General features: G+C 42.7%; 1 protein-coding gene across 1 annotated transcript in view; it reads left to right on the top strand.

Moving 5' to 3' along the window:
- Nucleotides 1-14,333, top strand: part of PPIP5K1 (diphosphoinositol pentakisphosphate kinase 1) — a 37,740-nt gene extending 23,407 nt beyond the window's left edge. Inside the window, exons 28-31 of the mRNA XM_028147598.2 lie at nt 230-412; nt 1,890-2,027; nt 9,873-9,986; nt 12,273-14,333. Coding sequence (XP_028003399.2) covers nt 230-412; nt 1,890-2,027; nt 9,873-9,986; nt 12,273-13,210 — 1,373 coding nt within the window. The 3' untranslated portion in view covers nt 13,211-14,333. The remainder of the gene's footprint in view (nt 1-229; nt 413-1,889; nt 2,028-9,872; nt 9,987-12,272) is intronic.
- Nucleotides 14,334-15,099: the final 766 nt, after the last annotated feature.

Here is a 15,099-nt window from a genome sequence, read left to right on the forward strand (position 1 = left end):
GTCTCACTAGCCCCTTCTTTGAGACTTACTGTGTGATGCCAACCCTCTTCTTTCCTGCAAGAGATGCCCAGTGGCTCTGACCATCTCTGCTTCTTTCTCAGCTCACGTTTGAGCTGAGTGGCTCCACTTCCCAGTAATGCTTGTGCCACTCAGTGCTCCCCTCATTGTCTCTCCCTCTTCTCTTTCTTTATCTCTGTGCTTCCTGCCGTGGTCCCCCTCCCCCCTGCAGAGCTGCTGGATGACCAGCACCCTGTGGTCCGGTTGCTGCGCCGTTTTTCCTCTGACTGCCCAGGGGGCCAGCCAGTCTCCTTGGATGCCACGCTGGCGCATCACCTGCACCAGTGCTCCTACCACCTGCGCCTCTTCCGGAACTGGCTGCGCTCAGGCCAGGATGACCCCGAGTGCCTCTACGGTACCCCCTGCCACCAAGCTGGCTGCTGCCACTACCCTGGCTGAGACTGACTGCTTTGCTTATTGCACTTCTGGCAGGAGAGCCCACTTATTCCTTTCTTTTATTTACCCTAAGGTTATGTGACTTGCATTTTAGTTGCTTGGATGGGATTGGGGCCAGACTGCCTGGTAGTTATAGCATTGGCTGCTCATTCCTTCCTCACTGCCTCCTAATGCTACCCGTTCCCAATTCTATTCAGTACAGGGTTAGTTTCTTGCTCTGGATTCTGTTCTTATCTCTATAACTTCTACTACCACCATCTTCAAATCCAAACATTTTTCTACCCACTCTGAGGATCTAGAGACTGTACCTCTCTTGCTCTCCTACCACTAGAATACAGGGGGAAATTGAGGCACAGAGATCTCAGTTGAATCCTTGAAGCAAACAAACAAACAAGAGCCAGAGGTTAGAAGATAACCAGGTATAATTCTTTTGATGTCTTAGTCATTAGTGAACAGGAGGCTACGTCTTGCATAGATATTGCTGTCCTCCCTACTCTTAGTTCATTTAGGGAGACAAAGAGGAGGCATGGGAAAGATTGGGGACTGAAAAAGTGGTTGGGATGTGTGCTTCTTGGTTCTCCAATGGGGAAATTTTTTCAATAGGTCCTGGGATTAGGATTATACATTTAGGTTTGCCCTGTATTCTACTCAGAGTGGTGGACCTACATTGGAATTATTGGGTTCAGAGCAGAGAATCAGTATTTATTATTTCTCCTTAAGGGGGTTTCCTCATTTTTGTGATGGGATAAAAAAAAATCCTAACAAGTGTAGGGTCTTCCAGTGAGAACAGAAGGGAGAACCTTTGATGTGATGGAAATGACCAAGAAAGAACTTCCATTCCCCAGCCTGTTCATGCATGTGATTTTCCTGGGCTGAGCTCCATGTGTATTGCATGCTCTCCAGCTTGCTTCCAAATATTCTAGCCTTTCTACCCATATCCTAAATCTGCATGAACCCCTTCTCAGATTACATGCCCTCCACCTTAATCTGGTTCTCTTATACATGAACCCTGAAATCTGCTATTTCTTTCCAGCTCCATGACTTCCCTAACCTCATTTAGACCTACAATTTCACCCGTTACCTATGGACTTTTGTTTTATTCCCCCAGAAAGTGTAAGAGCAATGTAGGTGTTTACCCTATTGGGATTCTGTTTATTTTTTCCATGGGACATTGCAGGCTCTCCATAGGTAGGATGAGAGGTGATTTGATTCACCTGGAGGCCTTAGCAGGTAGACTTTTTAGGAAATCTGAAGGTGACAGAAATAGACTTCTGTTGGGGCTCTAAAGAGTTCCCTCTCATGAGAATCTTGGATTTCCCACACTCCAAAAGCCATCGACTCTCCTGATGGCTCTCAGGGACTCTCCATGCTTCCTTGGCCAGTTGGGGTATATCTGGCAGAAATAATATTGACTTTGCCCATCTCTTTTCTAACAGGATTTGAAGGGTGCTCCATGGTGCCTACCATCTACCCCCTAGAAACACTGCATAATGCCCTTTCGCTGCGTCAAGTAAGTGAATTCTTGAGTGGAGTCTGCCAGCGCCACACTGATGCCCAAGCACAGGCATCTGCAGGTATTGAGAATACTCTTGTTTTGTGTCCCTATCTCTGCCTTCATTCCCATGCTTTCTAGAACATGAGTAATAAATTTAAAAGATAGACACTTCAAATACATATAAAAATAGACTTGGAAAAAAGATGTTTAATTGTAGGTCAACTCAAAATAATAGAAAAATCACTCCTTCCTAAGTTAATTTATAAATTTAGTGTGACCCAATAAAATACTGCTGGTTTTCTAAAGTCAGACAAATCAATTCTGAAGTTCTCATTGAAAAATAAACAAGCAAGAATAGCCAAGAAAACCTTGATTTTAAAACATTATATAAAACTTTTATAATAAAATCAGTGTAATATTAGTATATGAATAGACAGAGAGCAATCAAACAAAGTAGAAAATTTAGAAATAGATGAAGTTAGCATTTCAAAATACTGGGGGAAAGATAGACTTTTTAATAAATGGAGTTGGGATAATTGAATATTCATTTGTCAAAAATTAAAATTGAATCCATACTTCATGCTGTATAAACTCTCAACTAGTATAAACTCCATATAGATCAGAGATCTAAATGTAAAAATTAAACCATGCAATAGGTAGCTCCAAGGGCTTCTCCTTTTACAGAAACACCAAAAAATCAAGCAAAAATTGATACGATCACCTTTATCAGAACTCTGGAAAATAGTCAGAGGTTTGCAACCAACAGGAAAATTCTGAATCAAGAAGGAGGTAACCTAAAAATGGCAGGAAGCTTTCCAGTACTGTTATTTGACCTTCTCCCACTCCTGTCCCCACCTTGGTAGCAGTCGTGAACATGGCAACCCATGCTCTCAGTGTGGGACCCTAGTCTCTGGTTCCAGAGGGAGCGGAATAGACCTTATTCTCCAAGACTTGTGTTTGTTCTAATTTGTGTATAGGCTACCTGAAGGACTGACACAGGGTATTTACCTTTGTTGCACCTAACTTAGAACTCACTCAGTGTATAAATGTGGCTATGCAGAGGATATTACTTGAAAACACTGTAAAGCAAATGAACATGATGTCTGGGACAAAACATTATAGTTGAGGCAAACAATAGGCATACGGAAAGCCTGGGAAGAGAGTTTCTTTAGGAACTCAGTCATTCAAAAGCACCCACATATACTGGTAAATTTGAAAAGCTATACACATGCCTGGGGAAGGACACCTGAGCATAAAATACATGAGAAGACCCTAACTCTAGATTTAACACAAGCAGGGAGTGAAGGCTAAGGCAGTGTTGTAAATAGTCTGACTAAGTGTTGAAGGAGTACCTCAACATAGAACCAATCTGCAAACACTGTGAGAACTCCTCTCTCCTTTCCTTCCTTCTACTCCTTTCCCTCCTTCCCCCCTCTCTCTTTTTGTTCCTGGTATAGTCAAGGAAATCCTTATCAAAGCCCTAGCTGAACATAAACCAAAGGAACAAAGATTTCACAGACTGCACATGACAAAGAAGACAGACTTTATTAAAATAGTTTAGAAAAATCACTGAACAGTCTAGCCAGCGTGACTCAGTAGTTGAGTGTCAACCCATGAACCAAGAGGTCACTGGTTCAATTCCCAGTTAGGGCACATGCCCAGGTTGCGGCTTGATCCCCAGTGGGAGGCATGCAGGAGGCCGACGATCAGTGTTTCTATCTCTCTGTCCCTCTCCCTTCCTCTATCTCTAAAAATCAATAAAAAAAACATACTTAAAAAAAAAGAAAATGAAAAATCACTAAACAAACAGCTGTAGACCACAGCAAACAACAAAAAGAAACCCTGAGGGGAGAGGGGTAATTTGATTTTCAGAGTTAATACATTCTAATAGTAAAAATGTCCTTTTTTCAACCAAAAAAATTATATAATATGCAAAAAAAAACAAGACAGTGTGATCTTTTCACAGAATAAATTTCACAGAATAAATTAATGTCTGAGGAAACACAGACATTAGACTTACTAGACAAATATTTTAAATAAGGAAAGGAAACCAGGGACAGAGAACTAAAGGAAATCAGGAGAATGATGTCTCAACAAATAGAGAATATCATTAAGGTGATAGAAAATATCCAAAGAAACCAAACAAATTCTGAGGCTGGAAAGTATAGCAGAAATGACAAATTTGCTAGAGGATTTCTTAGAAGATTTTAGCAGGCAGAAGAAAGAATCAGCAAACTTAAAATAGGTCATTTGAAAAATATCCAGTCTGAAGAGGAGAAATTGAAAAGAATGTAGAAAAATGAACAAAGCCAAAGAGATTTTGTGGGACACCATAAACATACCAACATATGCATAATGGGAGTTCTAGAAGAAGAGAGAGGGAAAAAAAGGTAGAAAAAATAATTGAAGAAATAATGGCTGAAAACTTCTCAAATTTGATAAAGATACAAATATATACAACCTAGTAGTTGGAAGATAAATGCAAAGAAAGCTACTCTGCAACACATTCAAATCAAGTTGGCAAAAGACAAAGACAGAGAAAATCTTTTGTTTTGGTTTGATTTTTTGTTAATCATCACCCAAGGATATTTTTCCATGGATTTTTTTTTTTTTTTTTTTTTTTTTTTTTTTTTTTTTTTAGAGAGGAAGGGATGGGGAGAGACAGAGAGAGGGAAACTTGGATGTGAAAGAGACACATCGACTGGTTGCCTCCTGCACACACCCTGACCAGAGCTTGGGATTGAGCCTGCAACTGAGGTACAATCCCTTGACCAGAATTGAACCCAGGACCCTTCAGTTAGTAGCCAATGTTTCTATCTCACTCCCTCTCCCTTCTTCTCTCTCTAAAATCAATAAAAGTATATTTTAAAGAGAGAGAGAGAGAGGAAGGAAGGAAGGAAGGAAGGAAGGAAGGAAGGAAGGAAGGAAGGAAGGAAGGAAGGAAGAAAGGAAGACAGGCCTTAAATAAAACATCTAACTTTAGGAACTGAAAAAGGAAGAGCAAACTAAACCCAAAGCTGCCCAGCTGGTGTGGCTCAGTGGTTGAGCATCGACCTATGAACCAGGAGGTCACAGTTTGATTCCTAGTCAGGGCACATGCCTGGGTTGCAGACTCGATCCCCAGTGTGGGGCTTGCAGGAGGCAGCCAATCAATGATTCTCTCTCATCATTGATGTTCCTATCTCTCTCTCCCTCTCCCTCTCTGAAGCAAAACAAAACAAAACAAAAAAACACCAAAACTAGCAGAAGAAAAATAATAATAAAGATTAGAACAGAGATAAAGGAAATAAACAATAGGAAGAATCAACAAAACCAAAAGTTGGTTCTTTGAAAAAAATCAACAAAATTGACAAACCTTTAGCTAGACTGACTAAGAAATATAACTTTAGAATACTGTACTCTGACTATAGATCCTTTAGTCACTAAAGGATCTATAGTCAGAGTACAGTATTCTAAAGTTATTTAGGCTCTACAGCAGCGGTTCTCAACCTGTGGGTCCCACAGGTTGAGAACCGCTAGCAGGGTCGCCTAAGACCATCAGAAAACACAGATATTTACATTACAATTTATAACAGTAGCAAAATTACAGTTATGAAGTAGCAACGAAAATAATTTTATGGTTGGGGGTCACCATAACATGAGGAACTGTATTAAAGGGTCGTGGCATTAGAAAGGTTGAGAACCACTGCTTTAGTGGGACAAAAAGAACTATAATTTTAATCCTCGTTCAGTAGTTTAATTTTTAGTGATATTGGTACCATTTTAAAACTATATTTATAATAGAATAATGCAAATAAGATAAGTAATTATGTTCTTATTACTAGGAACCAGGATTTTCAAGGTATACAAGTATAAATTCAAAAGATTTTTTTTTTTTTAAATAAATATATTTTATTGATTTTCTACAGAGAGGAAGGGAGAGGGATAGAGAGTTAGAAACATCGATGAGAGAGAAACATCGACCAGCTGCCTCCTGCACACCTCCTACTGGGGATGTGCCTGCAACCAAGGTACATGCCCTTGACCGGAATCGAACCTGGGACCCTTCAGTCCGCAGGCCGACGCTCTATCCACTGAGCCAAACCGGTTTCGGCCAAAAGATTTTTTAAATGCTGTCATTTTACATTTGAATTGAAAATATCAGTATGAATTCAGGTTCTTTTTTAGTGCTCTTTTTAACATTATGCATTAGCAGCAGTAGCAATGAGCTCCCTTATTATATAGATTTTGGTCTCGACATATCATTCACCACTACCAGGATTCCCATGGGAAAATGACTGCTTCTTGGTCTAGAGAGTGTTTTTTCGCCTTTCTAAAAAAAAAAATCACACACTCTCCCATCCCACCCTGAGCCTCTTTTGGCATTTTTATCCCTAGTCACCCCCACCATACAAAATTTTAATACCATAGATATACTGTGTATTTATTTATGTATCGTGGCCATTTGATGGACACAAATCAATAGAATATCTAAGAATATTTTCATTCTCACCAAGAACCAATTTCGTTGAGAATGCATGTCAAGGGCAAGGAAGGCACAAGGTGATCCTGAGACAAAAGCAAAGAAGCAATCAAGCCTGAAGAGGCTCCCATGGACCAGAACTGCAATACTTTAGCATTAAAAATAATTTGTGCCCTGGCTGGGTTTGTTAAGTGGTTAGAGCATCAGCTTGCAGACTGAAGGGTCCTGGATTTGATTCCAATCAAGGGCACATATCTGGGGTGCAGACTTAATCAAACATTGATGTTTCTCTCTCTCTCTCTCTCTCTCTGTCTTTTCCTCACTTTCTCTGTCTCTCCCCCTCCCTTCCATTGTCTCCAAAAAAATCAATGGATAAAATATCCTCAGCTGAGGATTAATAACAACAACAAAAATAATAATTTGTAGTAATTAACTAAAGTACACTGAATATAAAGCCACAAACTCATAGTGAATCTTACAAAAAATAAAATAATTGCCCTAGCTGGTTTGGCTCAGCCTGCGGACTGAAGGGTCCCAGGTTAGATTTTGGTCAAGGGCACATGCCGGGTTGAGGGCTTGGACTGTGCAGGAGGCAGCCAATCAATGATTCTCTCTCATCATTGATGTTTCTATCTCTCTCTCCCTCTTCCTTCCTCTCTGAAATCAATAAAAATATAAAAAAATAATTATCATCTGCAACTATTGGAGAACTAGAGGCCCGGTGCATGAAATTTGTGCACAAAGGGGGTTTGTCCCTCAGCCCAGCCTGCACCCTCTCCAATCTGGGACCCCTCGAGGGATGTCCAACTACCCATTTAGGCCCAATCCCACTGATCTCACAATCCAGGACTGCTGGCTCCCAACTGCTTGCCTGCCTGCCTTCCTGATTGCCCCAACCGCTTCTGCCTGCCAGCCTGATCACCCCCTAACCACTCCGCTACCAGCCTGATTGATGCCTAACTGCTCCCCTGCCAGCCTGTTTGCCCCTAACTGCCCTCCCCTTCAGGCCTGTTCACCCCTAACTGCCCTCTCCTGCAGGCCTGGTCACCCCTAACTGCCCTCCCCTGCAGGCCTGGTCCCCCCCAACTGCTCTCCCCTGCAGGCCTGGGTCCCGCCCAACTGCCCTTCCCTGCATTCCCGGTCACCCCCAACTTCCCTCCTCTGCCAGCCTGGTCACCCCCAACTGCCCTTCCTTGCAGGCCTGGTCCCTCCCAACTGCCCTCCCCTGCTGGCCATCTTGTGGTGGCTATCTTGTGTCCACATGGGGGCAGGATCTTTGACCACATGGGGGCAGCCATCTTGTGTGTTGGAGTGATGGTCAATTTGCATATTACTCTTTTATTAAATAGGATAGAGGCCTGGTGCATGGGTGGGGGCCAGCTGGTTTGCCCTGAAGGGTGTCCCGGATCAGGGTGGGGGTTCCCTTGGGGCGTGGAGTGGCCTGGTCGAAAGGCCTGTGGTGGTTTGCAGGCCGGCCACACCCCCTGGCGACCCAAGTGGAGGCCCTAGTATCTGGGATTTATGTATCTTCTACAATTGAAACGTTGTAGCCTGGAGCGGAGCCAAGCCTCCTGCTTGCTCTGTGGCGGCAGCCATTTCTGTTGGAATTTATGTATCTTCTATAATTGAAACTTTGTAGCCTTGAGTGGAGGCCTAGGCCAGCCAGAGCTGCAGAAGCTTGGCTTCTTCCATCGCTGGGGGCAACCCTAGCCTCCTGCTCTTTCCAGCTCCGTGGCTGCCGCCATTTCTGTTGGAATTTATTTACCTTCTATAATTGAAACTTTGTAGCATTGAGTGGAGGCCTAGGCCGGCAAGGGCAGGTGGAAAACTTGGCTTCCTCCATTGCTGGGGAAACCCAAGCCTCTCTCCTGCTCTCTGTGGCTGCAGCCATCTTGGTTGGGTTTATTTGCATATTTGCTCCTGATTGGCTGGTGGGCATGGCTGGTGGGTATGGTCAACTTGCATATTACTCTTTTATTAGGTAGGATACTTTTCACCAATTCTTTCCTCTGAAAACTAAAGGGAAATAAACACGTCCTATCTTTTCAGTAACAACTGCAGTTCAGTGTAATCCAATAATCCCAGTTGAAGAGGGAACATTCTTCTTTACAGAAAATATGCCAAGTAATAAATGTTAAAAGGATTGATAGAATTAGAAAATCAACACTTGATACCCCTAATAAAATAATTAAGGTCCATCAATGGATACTAAAATGTTGGTGGGTTTGCATGGTGTCAAAGGATCACCTCTGATCAGAAGGGGGAAACTTTAAAATGGTGAGATTTTTATGGGCACCACTTTAACCCAATTAGTAAATTTAGTCTTACTTAGTAGGACAATGAAACATTATGTGCCTATAATATAATATAATCCTATATAATATAATCCTGTATAATAAAAGCATAATATGCAAATTGACCGATCGGCTGAACAGTGGAACAACCATCTGGACAACCATCCGGGACCACGCTATGACACCCACGGTGCCAAGCCAGCCACGGCAGGTGCGATGCAATTGGTTGGGGGCCCGGCCATCACCCATGATCGCCCCCCAGAGGGAGGCCCAGGCCACCTGCTGGTGGGCTGTAGCGGGTGAGCGGGGCCTCCCTCTGTGAGGGAAGCCCAGGTCCCAGGTGCCAGGGGAAGGAAGGACTACTCTTGCATGAATTTCGTGCATCGGGCCTCTAGTATAATATATTATACATAGGTATTGCCAAAGTGATTTAAACTGAATAATTGATGCCTTTTATAACTAACTTCCAGTTTATAGGAAATACAAGGGATGTTGAAATGAGTTAAATGATTTTATGAGGAAGCAATCAGATGAATCGAGAATGTGGGAAATGACATTCTGTGAGACAACTGACTGTTCTTTTCAAAAAGTCACTATGAAAAAAATAAATGGGTAGGAGGGCACTATCTAGAACAGTAAGGTCCTTTTATAGTAAGGTCCAAACATGTGTGGTTCATGTTTGGACCTTACTATAAAAGCAATTTTGGGAGTAATAGGGGAAAATTTGAATATGGATTGGGTATTACATGATATTAGGGTATTATTTTTTAATTTTGTTAGGTTTATTAGTGGTATATGGCTAAATAGGAGAAACTCCTTATAATTCAGAAATGCATATTAAAGTATTCATTATGTCTATTATTTATTTTAGAGAACTTCAGCCAAGAAATAGATGAAACAAGTATGGCAAAATGTTGACATGTGTTAATGTGTTAAATATAGATGAGTGTATGAGTATTGGTCATACTAGTCTTTCAATGACTTTTTAAAAATATATTTGAAAATATTCATTATACAAAGTTTAAAATATTAAAAATGGTTTGTGTGAAGGATGCTTCTTCTCAGCCTGAGAAAATGTACATTGGTTTTTACTTATGTTGAGAACCTGTGGCACTTGGATTCTTCTTCATATGCTTTTTTTCCTTCCCTCTCTCCCCCACCTATCCAGCCCTCTTTGAGTCTATGCACAGCAACCAGGCCTCAGATGGCACATTTTCCCCACCCCGTACTCTTCATTCACCTACCATGCAACTCCGGCAGCGCTCTGAGAAGCCCCCTTGGTGTAAGTAATCCTTTTGGAACTGCCTAGACAAAGGCCAAGAGGGATGGAGGAATTGGTGAGTGAGAAACCTGTCCCTTGAGGGAAACCAAGATGAGAGTTGAAAGACCAGGAATACAGTTAAGGAATCAGTTTCATCTGCCTCTTCCAATATGAAGGGAGGATCTGTTTACTGTGTCTTATCACCTCTGCCTCCCACACCCCTCTATCTCATTGGGGAGGCTTCTAAAAGATAGTGGAGCAGAGGGTCCTTTAGGGAAGACAGGATGGAGACTTCATTATTCTCAGATCCCCACTTGGTTTCTATAGCTTTCTCGAAGTACAGGTGACTTGGAAGGAAACCTGAATATATAGAAAAGCTGGGGGAAGGAAACTAAAATCTGCTACTACTTTCAACTTTTTTCTCAAGTTGTCTGTTCTCAGTTGAGGTGATGCTTTTCCCAATCTCTTCTTAATCATCTCTAGCCTATCACTAATTATCCTTGTGAACAGTGGGCCACAAGGAATCCTTAGAGTAACAGTAGGGAGGCGGAGATACCATAATAATCAGGGCCAGAGACACCAGTGATGGAAAATCCTTTCTTTATTCATCCTGCCTCCAAGGAATAACAAAAATCAAACATGCCTTTCACTATTTTACTTGGATAGGACTTTAGCAAAGATTCATATTTCAGCATTGAGGTAAATAGTTGTCGAATTTTGCCCTTCTTCTGGCACCCAGTATGCAGAAGAAAATTCCTTCCTAACACCAAGAATTGTCCCCCTGGATTTCAGATTATCCTACACTCACCTTGTCATTGTCCCTTTTACCTGTCTCCTATAGTGTTTACGGTTCTGTGCCCCCCTCTTATCCCTCTCCTGCTTATATCTCTGTTTGACCTCTTTGATTTGCCTGAATCAAACCACTAACTGAGTATAAGGCTACTTCTAACCTTGAGTGAATTCAGCTTAAAGCTTTTTTTTTTTTTTTTGTAATCTCAGTATCAGGCATATAGCCTCATTGGTAAGCATTTTCAGGGTCTGTCTTTCTGCCCTAAATAAGCCTTGGCACAAAACCATATTCCTCTTTTTTTTTCTACTTGAAGCATGCCTCCTGTGATGCTTTACAGAAAAGAGGTTACTGGCATTCCTTAAACTCAATGACTGATTGAGCTTTTGTATCTGCCAACTTTCCCAGATTCTCTCTGATTATAAGATACTTAGATGTCCCCTATTTCTAAATGCTATAATTATTGATGTCAGAGTGCTTTAAATATAAAGTTATAATACCATCAATAAATATAATATTTACAAAGGGAAAAGTAAATTAATCCCCTACTAGAGGTTAATGAAGAAGTAGAGATTGGGGTAGGAATTGTCCCACAGTGTAATTGAAGACTCTATGTCAGGATCTGGGAAATTAGTTTTTATGATATTACAAACCTGTAACATCATATGTCCCAATACCTAGAAGATCTTAACTTTGGATCCATGGATGGATTTCAGGGTAAAGTTTATGAACATCAGGAATCATATATAAAGATTAGTGTGAATATTCACATGTATATTTTTCTGGGAGAATAATTCATGACTTTTATTAGAGTTTCAGAGGAATCAGTGACACCTCCCCTCCCCCGCAAAGGTTAATTAAGAACTGCTGCCATTTAGAGATTCCATGGGGTTCTTCCATCTTTGGGTAAATCATTTTCTTTTCTATTATTCTGATTCACAAGGTTTTTCTTCATTCTTCTGCTTACCTTGGGTTATAAACAATGATTACCTCTGCCTCAGAAATACATTGATTGCTTTAAAGAAATTATTCTTAACCAAAGATGTACATCAAACTTAATTGGGAGTGTTACAACAAAATATATTGCCTTCATCTCCCTCTCCACCCCACACCTTTACCCTAAACCTATAGAATTAGAATCTCTGGAGATTCTATGTAACCCCAATTATGAGCCACTGGAATAAAGTATTCATATGTTTTCAAAATATGAATGAAGGATCAAGAGAATTTGAAATTTGCATAGGGGTACATTTGTGAAAGAACTGGATGAAGTGGGTCTCAGCACTTTCTCCTGAAGTCTTAGATGTACCTTAGTGCTACTCCTCTAGTATATGTTAGGCCAGAGCAACAGTTTCTGAGCTGGGCTAACTTGGGAGTCTGCATAACTTAGAAAGAATTCAGACCTTCTTTCCCTGAGACATGAGTAATATAGGCCATCTATCTGGCACTTGAACTACATACATAGAGTAAAGCCTTCTCTTCCAGGTTGCCTGACTTGGTCTTCTGAATTTGCTTTACAGACAGCAGTGGCCCTTCCAGCACTGTGTCCAGTGCTGGTCCTTCCTCCCCTACTGCAGTGGATGGTAATTACCCATTTGGCTTCAGTGATAAACCCTCCCTAAGTTCACACGAGGCTGAAGAATGTCAAGGCCTTGGGCTGCGCCAGGAGATCCCTGGGAATGGAGCACAAGAGCTCTTCATAGAAGGGGAGCAAAAGCCTTTTGAACCAAACCAGTTCCCACAGGAACCACCTGTGGAAACCAGCCAGCCATGCCAGGAAGTTGCTGAGGAGGTCAGCCAGCCATGTCATCAGGCCCCTGACATTAGCCAGCCATGCCAGGACGTCCCTGAAGAGGTCAGTCAGCCATGCCAGGAGGTCCCTGACAACAGCCAGCCATGCCAGGAGGTCCCTGACAACAGCCAGCCATGCAAGGAGACCCATGATGATGGTAACCAGACATGCCAGGAGGTCACTCAGATCAACCAACTGTGCAAGAAAGTTTCAGAGGAAGCTTGCAAGCTTTTCCAGGAGAACCCTGAGGAGGTCAGCCTGCCATGCCAAGGGGTCTCTGTGGAAGTTGGCAGGCTGGTCCATGGGTTTCCTGAAGGGGTTGGTGGCCTGGTCCAGGAAATCCTTGTGGAAGTTGGCAAGCCAGCCCAAGAGATCCCTGAGGAGCTCAGCCAACCGTGCCAGGAGTTCTCTTTGGAGGTTGACAGACTGGCCCAAGAAGCTCCTGCAACCCCTCTCTTATCTCAGGATATCCCTGAGGTTGATACACCATCCCAAGCGTTCCCAGAGGAGGGTGGTCTGCAGGTCCAGGAGGGCCCTGAGGAGGTTAATCAGCAGTCCTGGGTGGTCCCTGAGGTCACTGACCAGCTGCCTGGAGAGGATGTTCCCCAAGCCCAGTGTCCATCTAGTGATCCAAACCCTCACTCAGAGCCAGTCTCTAGCCCATGACCAAAACTTATCCCTTCCACCAGCAACACGTGATGAATCATTTTCTCATTGACGGTGTCATAATATACCAGCCATTTGAGCTAGCCACTTTTTCTGTTGGCTCACTCACCTGCCAGCATAAGGCCTTGGACCTTACCGGAGGTGTCTGAGGAAGCAGCCCTCTTGTCATGAAGCATACCTGTGCTGGGGCTGGGGCTGGGCTTGGTGAGGGGCCCAGCTCGTGTTCAAAGCAGCCATTGACTCCTCACCAAGCCATTAGATTTGAATAGGATTTCCTTTAAGGGGTGGGCTGGTCTATCATTACCCAGCCTCCTCTGAGCATCCCAGGAAATTCCAGATTGTTAAAGGAAATGCATCTTAACTGCTGAAGACACCATCCCGGGACAACAAGTGCAAAAGGGGATTCCAAGGTCTTCACTTTTCTGAGGAAACATTCACAATGTCCCAAAGTCCTTTAGACCATTTGTGCACTCAGGGGGACTCTTGTCTTGGCTGGCACTCCTCAGATGGGCCCAGGATGGCTGTCTGAAATGTCTGGCAAAGAGTCCTCTTACTAAACAAACATCCATCATGGCCACTAATCTTTAGATTGGGCTTATGGGTATTTCCATATCATCCCCAAGTGCCCTCTCTGCCCCTGTCCTGTGAAGAGGGCAATAGCTCTATGGAAAAATAGGTATTAGATTGCTGTGAAAATTTCAGAGTAACTACTTAAAATGCTTTTGGGGTTCTTGACCAATCTGTGAAGCGAGGCCTCTTTTGTTGTGGGGCTTTTTGGCTTAGAAGATGCTGTAGTAGAGAAAATCAGGTTCTATTTTTAAGCAATCAGCAGAGATAAATATTGTACAGACATGAGCAAAGATTATATATATATATGGTAGTGCCAGGGACAGACTGGCCAAAGAACAAACACTCTAGGGTTTCCAAGAGGTTTGTCCTTCTATCATTGTGTCTTTAGGGCCAGGTGTGATTATGAAGCTAATCCCAAAGATCTGGGGATGGGAATGAGGGTGGGTAAGAGGGGTAATGCTGTCATTAGAGTGGGGGGCCGGAACATTATGAGTGCTCAATAAATATGAAGTAATGAGAATGGTAGAGGTGGTGATATCATTGTGAACTCAAGAATGAATGTGACTATAAGTCAATCAGGTATGTAACTGAATCTGATCCAGTCAAAAGCCTTTGTAGTTGAGCAGGAACAGGCTATAAAAATATACAGATCAGACATCCCAGGAAGCCCCTATGCCAATCAACCCGCTATCCCAAAATGTCTGAAGTGAGTAGTGTTGTGGGGAGAGAGGTTCTGTCTCTGTGAAACACCAGACGGTACACAATGCCTTTTCACCAGCTCCGTGGAATCACGCTCTTAAGTTTTTCTTCCGATGCTTTGGAGTGTCAGGAATTAACATAAAGAGGTTATACTCTGTTTAATCCCTTGACATCTTGACATCGGGAGAGCCCAGAACACTAGGAGGACTGGACTATCCCCCTGCCCATATATTCACATTCACAACTTGGCCTCTTCTTACATACCCAGGACATATAAAGGGTTTCACTGCAGGGGGAAAATCCAACATTTTACTCCATGAAAATCCTGACTGCATAAGTGAAGGGTGTTTACAACCTCAGTAAGCTCTGGGTATCTTAGGGCCCCTCAACTCCTTACCTCTTTGGTGTTATCCTATCTAACGTATCTGGTTATTTGGTTCTCAGCTCTTGACCTCATGGAGATGCCGACCCCTCTTCCTTCCCCAAACCAAGTGTTCAGGTACTGTCACCCATTTTCAGGAATTATGCTGGCTCCCTCATATCCTTTTCTCCCTCAAAACACCCTATGTTCTCTGGCTTCCCTGGGTCCTGGAATTGCTTCCAGTTATCAAAGACATTGA

This window comes from Eptesicus fuscus, chromosome 5, assembly GCF_027574615.1.
Source record: "Eptesicus fuscus isolate TK198812 chromosome 5, DD_ASM_mEF_20220401, whole genome shotgun sequence".
In the NCBI taxonomy this organism is placed as follows: domain Eukaryota; kingdom Metazoa; phylum Chordata; class Mammalia; order Chiroptera; family Vespertilionidae; genus Eptesicus; species Eptesicus fuscus.